The 7,894-nt window shown below is 43.2% G+C and overlaps 1 protein-coding gene across 2 annotated transcripts in view; it reads right to left on the bottom strand.

The window, feature by feature from the left end:
* Window positions 1-5,586, bottom strand: part of LOC146595892 (uncharacterized) — a 16,773-nt gene extending 11,187 nt beyond the window's left edge. For both annotated transcript variants that reach the window (XM_085304892.1, XM_085304893.1), the window contains exons 1-6: window positions 5,558-5,586; window positions 5,406-5,464; window positions 5,168-5,260; window positions 3,374-3,501; window positions 1,813-1,959; window positions 471-542 (exon numbers count right to left, since the gene is read on the bottom strand). In XM_085304892.1, coding sequence (XP_085161018.1) covers window positions 471-542; window positions 1,813-1,959; window positions 3,374-3,501; window positions 5,168-5,260; window positions 5,406-5,464; window positions 5,558-5,586 — 528 coding nt within the window. The remainder of the gene's footprint in view (window positions 1-470; window positions 543-1,812; window positions 1,960-3,373; window positions 3,502-5,167; window positions 5,261-5,405; window positions 5,465-5,557) is intronic.
* Window positions 5,587-7,894: the final 2,308 nt, after the last annotated feature.

Below are 7,894 nucleotides of genomic sequence, written 5' to 3'. Positions count from 1 at the left end.
CCATGCTGTAGGTGACCCTGCTGAGCGGGGAGGTTGGACTAGATGATCTCCAGAGGTCCCTTCCAACCTTACTGATTCTATGATTCTATGATTCTTTTATTTTGTATGCCGTATTGGATTTCTCTTCTGTGAACTTTTCCTTAATCCCCTTGACATCAAGCAAACTTTTAGCAGCCACAGCATCTTTTGGCAAGGAGTTTGACAGATTCACTAGTTGTTGTGTGAAGAACCACCTACTTTTGTTCTGAACTCTGCTTCCACTAACTCCTACAATCATATGGCCCTTCTGTCCCWTCTAAACACCTTTTTGCAGTCTTGAGAAGACTTGAGAGGTTTTTTCGGTATTTAATTGCATCTTTGCCATATCCCTTTTCTATGAGGACAGAGATAGAGCTATGCTCCAGGAATGACTCGTAATGTTAGAGAGAAGAGACAAGCTAAGGCCTGTTAGGAAAGACTCTCCTTCATACCTCTGGCAGTACTGACATCCATGCAACAGTGTAGTCATTTGAAACTGCAGGGACGTCAGTCTTCACTGATACCTGGGAACACAGAGGAGGTTGAGAGCAAGTAAGATCTTCAGCATTATTGCAGGCATGAGAGCGGAGGCCTTTCAGATTTCTTCCCCAGTGTCTGTAGAGATTTGGCAAGCTACATTTACTGGAGGTAATTAAAGTGTTTCCAAGTTCCTGACTTTAGAAGTTCTTGATTGCTGTAAGTTCTGTGCTCTTAAAATGAAAATTAAAGCCATGGTGTTCATGGGGATGCATGTAAAGAGGGTCCTGGGCAGTGTGCTTTAGATGACCCTGCTTGYGCAGGRGAGTTGGACTAGATGATCTGCAGAGGTCCTTTCCAGTGTCTACCATTCTGTGATTTTGTGAATGCTTTTGTGTATAACCAGGTAAAGTAATGATCCTGTTTCATATCTGGTAAGCTGTAGGCTTATCAGTGATCTGTAGGCTAGAACACTTTCTGGAGACTTTCAGAAGCATCTGAGTCTCTCCACTCAAGTTATAGGAAAGCAGGCTCTTTGCTTTAAGAGGACTGGTTYCCTCCTCCTCTGCAGGCTATGCGCCTGCAAGTGTGGGATCCTCATACTTATGGTGCTATTCTAACTAGCATGTGCTGAAGAGTGAGACAAGTTCTGGGCATTGAATTGGGAGCCAATCTTGTCCTCAGATATCTATACCATGATTAAAGTGTATTGCTATACCCAGATATGACTACACAGCCTCAGGTCCTAGCAGAGGAAATATGCTTTTGTTTTACCTCCAGTAGGTCCATACAAAAATTAGTGAAGTTCAGTTTGTTCAGTGCCGTATTCCTGATTTGGCTTTTAGATGCTAGTAGCAGCCTGGACAACTAAAGCATAGCACCTCCAGCAAGAATCAGATTTTGTCTTACAAGGGATGTCTGGTGACACAGCAGAGGTGTAGCTCTGCAAACTCTGAATTTTACTATTTTAAATGAAAGGATGACATTTTTGCAGATGTGGCAGTACTTTTTAACACAAAGGTACTCCCATGAGTATAACAGGTAGGGTTTTCCTGGCTTCCAATTTGCATACTGTGGCATGAATTACAGCATTCTTTACAATTAACTGAGTTTCACTGCATGCAAAATACCAATGACTTGTAAATGTGTTATTAATGAGCATCTACAGTTAGACTCTCTGCTGACTGGCYACATGTTGCTATTGGCCCTGGGTACATAGTGTAAAATCAGTTTCTGACATAAGACTGTGTTTGTGGAGGTTGTTATGCTTCACAGGGAATTGAGATGTAACTCAGCTTTTGATGGGAAAGTTTTTACCTCCATGTAGTTTTCTTCACACACAATTTCTCTTGGAGCCCAGGAAGAGTAGGAGCAGTACATAGGGTAAGTGTAGGTCACAGCTGCTCTCATGCTTGGAAATGAGGACACTCTGATGTTCACAGTCAGTGAAAACAGCTCATCTGCCTAGGAAAAAGAACTAGAAATTTAGTGGGTCGTGTAGAAGGTCATGTTCATATGCAYGCAGGAATAGTGCAGGACCATCTTGCGTACTGTCCTGTTTCAAGAGTGGCTKTTAGTGAGGGCTTATTTACAAGGATAAGAGCAGGATGAGACCTGTAGTGACAGTTTCTCCACAGTACTATCTTGTCTTAACTGGTTTGTGCACAAAGGCTTTCTGAGCCACAGACATTGCCTTAGTACTTAGAGACTTTGTATTAGATCAGATCTCAGCAATATTCTTCCCATAGTATTAAGTATACAGCTGGTCAGAAGAAGATACCCTTATCTGACCTTCCTTGCCATTTGGTTCTTGTTTCTCTCATTCATGATTGCTATGCATTTTCTTGTGGAGACAAAGCACTAGACTTTTTAATTCGATGTAGGAAGTTCGGATCTATCTTAAAAATGCTGTCCAGCGTTTTTCTTAACAGCTCCATTAAGAGATCTCCTCTCCGTGCTTCAACTCCACAGGAGCCAAACATGAAGACACTGACTCTGCTGCTATCTGACATGGATGTTATCTACTGAAAAACAAATAAACAAATGCAAAACCTTTCCAGAGAAACTTCTAGTCTGGGTGTTCTGGTCATTGCACAGCACAGTGTATCCCCTATTCATATTAGCATAAGATCTGCCCAGCAAGTTTTGTCTTATTTTTGCTGTTAGGCTTCCAGAATCAACCAGAYGTGAACAAAAGATGAACTTTCTATTCTGATATATTTTCTTTCAGGTCAGATAGGATACAATTCATCTCAACTATCATTTAAAAATTAGAAATCCAGGCTAAACTTTTAAACATATTGATGGTGTGAATCACCTTCCAGAGATGCCTGTTTTTCTCCGTTGACTATTGTAGAAGTGTAAACAACTAGTTTAGACTAGACATTATCTTTTAGATGTCTCAAGTTACATGAGACAAATCTGGGTCTAATAGATGTGTGTGATCTACRTTCCTAGGCATGTGTTAACAGGCACATTACCACATAAATTAAGCCAAGAAATGATCTGCCAGAATTACACTGCAAATGTTGCTTTTTCAAGCAGATGCCTACTTCTTTCCGGAGAGGCTTTCAAGAAACTCTCTGGCAAATCAGCAGCAACAAGGATATGCTTGAGAGCTGGCAGCTAGTCAGCAGAATTATGCTAAGTGTCATTTCATGGAGAGAGGAAATCCCATGTCAGTCACACTGAACAAACTTCATACTGGAGAGCCATTGCTTATTCATTTCTACATACCACCAACATTATACTAACTCTTTGAGTTCACTGTTTCTTGAGTTCTCAAAACATGTCACTGGAATGCCATATAATCTCCCATTTTTTGTTTTGGAGAGGATGTGCCATCTGAAGCTGTTTTCAGTCCATCTCTGGGTCTTACCTTGTTGGCTACATGACAGCCAAGCACTGATGCACGGAAGATGGGGTTGCCCCATACATCTTCCGACAGGACATAGCCACAGCGAGATGCTAGTTTCTCATCCAGTAGAACAGGGCCAGCATAAGGATCTACAGAAAAAGTATGTTGAAGAATGACATCTGGGAAGAAAAGCTGAGGCAAGTCACTGGGCAGAGTAGTGCTGAGGCCTCCTCAGCTAGCTGTCTTCAGAAAAGAGGCCCAGCTGGTCTGGGTGCTCTCCAACAATGCTAACTGTTAAGGAGCTAGTGAAGCCCTGCTGTTACGTATTAGAGCACATGATAATTGGCATTTCTCGAGCTCACGCACATTATGTTCACTTTAGTGCCCACTTCTYCCAGAAGCTTGTGCCACAGCCACCTTGAAATACTATTAAGGAGAGTTTCTTTGAGATATCGTACACATTTCTCCCTCTCCAGTTTTACTCTTTAAAAAGAGTTATGGGCAAGTATGTCCATCCATTTCCTAAATCCTCAAGTTCTGGTAATCTGTTGCTCMGTATGATCAAAGGATGCAGTCATGGACATATTTTGGATGGGCACTTCTACAAGTTGATCAGGTTTGCCACTTATCTCTGCCAGACAAGGCACTATGTACTGTTAAATCTAGAGGGGAACTGAGCAACAGACAGTCTGGGAGACGACTGAGCTCAGTTCTTGATGCTAGTAGAGTTAATAACATTGTATTCTGTTAATTATCTGCTCCTCTGATTAAGGAACTATTTTAGTCTTGGCTTAGACACAAGAATCTGTACAAGTAGATAGGGTTTTACTAGCTGTCATTGTAATTTCACGATTTATCTGTCATCTTTATATGTCAGACAATACTAATAACTGCTGTTTCAGTAGACGTATTCTTGCAGCCAGGATAGTGTAAGGAGATAAGAGAGAAGAATTTTGGAAGAAGAGAGAATAGCTTTTATGAGGCTAACCAATAGAGCTGGAAAAAACAAACAAGCTTTGTGTGCCTGAAGGCTTGTCTGTTTTTTCCAGAGATATCAGTTGCTCTCGTAAAACCTCTCACTTCTCTCCACACCCTTGATGTACTTGATTTTTTCAGTTCTGCCTCCAGATTAATTGGGGGTGGGGGGGAGAACTGATCTCAACAGAAAGAAATATGGCTTGGGGTTAAATCACATACTTYGTTCAATTTGATATGAACATTTTCTGGTTTTCAAATTGGTTAAATAGATTTTTTTTTTCCATTCCTCAGCAAAATGGAGACCCTTTGTTCAGTCTGAAATAAAGTATTTCACTGCCAGTGTCATGTTAAATAAAACAGAAAATAATCTTTTAATTGCTGAAGTTCTTACTCAGTACTCATCAAGAGCGTGTTTTCTGGGTATTACTCGGCACACACTGCTGTTGTCCCCTGTTCTGTCTAGGATGTACCCAAGCTACAATTTCACCTCTATTTTCCTAGCTAGACATGTGTAAGATCTCAGCAGAGAAAAGAATGAAACCCAAATGCCAATTCTTCCTTGTTAGACYGTCCTTTCTCCTTTTCTTAGGCATACTAGACAGAGGGAGCAAAGCGGACTATGGCTGTACATATAAATTTTACTGCTTATAAGCTGTCTGTAGGGATATTGGGCAAATTCAGTGTGATAGGCCAAGTGTAGGCAGCAAGGACATTCTGTCAGTTCTTTCAGAATAAGTTACCAGTTAACGTGTAGATGGCAGCAGCATCCAGCTCATAGACACAATTAAGTGATACTCCAGCTTTCATCTTGCTCAAGGCAACCACTTAATGACTCACCATTGATTTCCAGTTGGAAGAACTTTCCCTGGAGCAAAAATTTATTCAATTTCATCCAAAAAATCCTGGAGCGGCAACTGCTTTCTACAAAACCTGGTGGAAGTACACAGACAACAGATGAGCTAGTGGGACTGGAGACTACAGAAGAGGCATATGTAATTTTGAGTAGAATTACATAGTTCTCTATTGAGAGTTGTCCTTGCCATTCCCTGCTATCCTTTTATTATGTTTCACCAACCTGGGGGAGCCATCCACCTCCCTTGTACCAGCCAGAACATCAAGAAAAGCAGCCAGATCCTACAGTATAAATGTACAAACAAGTGATGGGATGAGCAGAAGAAAATAGATGAAGGYTGAAAATGAAAGAGGCGGAAATCAAAGACTTTTTACCTGCATAGTGAGTAACCCACAGCCTCCATATGTCCCCAGAGACCTGTGCATGTGCAGCAGAGTCCTCCTCACTTTGAAGTAAAGCTGATCCAGCTATGGAGAGCAGACTTGGTCAGACTCAGGAAGAAAAGTATAGCCAACCTTTTATAAAGGAGAGATTATTCTGTCTTCTCCCAACCTCATATGTGAATCAGGAGGGAAGCCTGGGCTGAATCATGCAGTGCCCTCCAACGTTATCTGTGCTCCCTACATTGGGAGGCAGTGTCCCTCACACTCAGCCAGAAGGGCAGAGCACCAGGTATTTGCAAGGTCAGTTGTCACTGCTGAGCTTATTTGTAATGAGTGCAGCAAGTAGTTCTCAGTAATTTCTGTCAACTTGTAGGAAGCAATCACATTCCCTGTAAGCTCACTGGGTAGCTTTGGCTTCAGGTCTCAGGTGCAAGTGCAACATTCCTCAGAGGTATTTTAACTGGGTTTGTTACTGGAAATGTCCTAATGACCCAGCCATGCCAGAGATAACAGCAGTTCTTTGGCAGTTATATGTTTCACTTTCATGGATCCAGGTAGCTTGCACTTTGATTTGTTTGATTATCAAAGGGTGTTTTACTGAAAACATCATGTTTTCAGAAGTGCCCCGATATCCCTGGATCAGCCAGACCAAATGCAGGTCTGGTCAGTAAATGGAAAAACACATTTGAGCCAGCCRTTGTGCCTGTGATTGGAAATGCCGTGAAAAGCAGGAAGGCTGAGAGGTTTGGTGAGCTAAAAATGCAGTTTGTGTGGCAAGGATGAATTACAGCAGAGTAAGAAATACAGGAAGGCTGACATTTTAGCTACAAAACCCTCAGATTTAATCTCCTTCTGATCTTCATTTTGGGGTGTTGCCCAGCCAATCCTTATGCAGTTACAGCCTTACCTTACTTTCATTCACATGTATGAACAGAGCTGTGCTGTAGAAATGAAATTGCTTTTATGGTAGTGATGATGAACATGAACATGCTCATGATGAACAAAAATCAGTAAGGACATAACATAATTAGCTTTCTTTTCTCTGTCCTCCTTCCTACAAGGAAGGGTGTCCTGCTGGATCTTGTCCTTACCAACAGAGATGGACTGGTTAGAGATGTGAAGGTTGGAGGTACCCTTGGCTGCAGTGACCATGAGATGGTGGAGTTCAGGATTCTGCAGGAAAGAAGTAAGGCAACAAGCAGGATTGCAACCCTGGACTTYAGGAGAGCAGACTTTAGGCTCTTCAGAGACCTACTTGGTGGAACCTCATGGGTTAAGGCCCTAGAATGAAGTGGGGTCCAGGAGAGCTGGCTAGTATTCAAACATCACTTCCTCCAAGCTCAAGAGTGGTGCATCCCTAGGAGGAAGAAGTGCAGCAAAAGGGGCAGGAGACCTGCATGGGTGAGCAAGGAGCTCTTGGCCAAATTCAGACAGAAGAAGAAAATGCACAGAATGTGGAAGAGAGGGGGCAGGCTACTTGGGAGGATTATAGGAATGCAGTCAGAGTATGTAGAGATGCTGTGAGGAAGGCTAAGGCCCAGCTGGACTTGAGTCTGGCAAGGGATGTCAAGGACAACRGGAAGGGCTTCTTCAAATACATCAGCAGCAAGAGGAGGACTAGGGAAAATGTGGGCCTGCTCCTGAATGGGTCGGGGGCCCTGGTGACAAGGGATACAGAGAAGGCAGAATTACTGAATGCCGCCTATGCTTCAGTCTTCACTGCTAAGGGCAGCCCTCATGACTCCCAGAGCCTGGACGTGAGGGAGAAAGTCTGGAGAAGGGAAGACTTTCCCTAGRTTGAGGAGGATARGATTAGAGACCTTCTGGGCAGGCTAGRCATCCACAAATCCATGGGCCYGAATGGGATGCACCCACGGGTACTGAGGGAGCTGGCAGATGTTGTTGCCAGGCTGCTCTCCATCATCTTTGAAAAGTCCTGGAGAACTGGAGAGGTGCCTGGGGACTGGAAGAAAGCCAAAGTCACACCAGTCTTCAAGAAGGGCAAGAAAGAGGACCCAGGCAACTATAGGCTGGTCAGCCTCTCCTCCATCCCTGCAAAGGTGATGGAACAGCTCATTCTGGATGTCATCTCCAGGCATATGGAGGARAAGAAGGTGATCAGGAGTAGCCAGCATGGATTCACCAAGGGGAAATCCTGCTTAACCAACCTGATAGCCTTCTATGGTGGAATGASTGGCTGGRTAGATGAGGGGAGAGCAGTGGACATTGTGCACCTTGACTTCAGCAAGGCTTTTGACACTGTCTCCCCTGACATCCTCCTAGATAAGCTCAGGAAGTGTGGGTTAGATGAGTGGACAGTGAGGTGGA

The sequence above is a fragment of the Rhea americana genome, unplaced genomic scaffold (genome assembly GCF_003343005.1).
Source record: "Rhea americana isolate MKP2758 unplaced genomic scaffold, rheAme1 scaffold_211, whole genome shotgun sequence".
Lineage (NCBI taxonomy): Eukaryota > Metazoa > Chordata > Aves > Rheiformes > Rheidae > Rhea > Rhea americana.
This window is presented reverse-complemented; position numbering and strand designations above follow the sequence as displayed.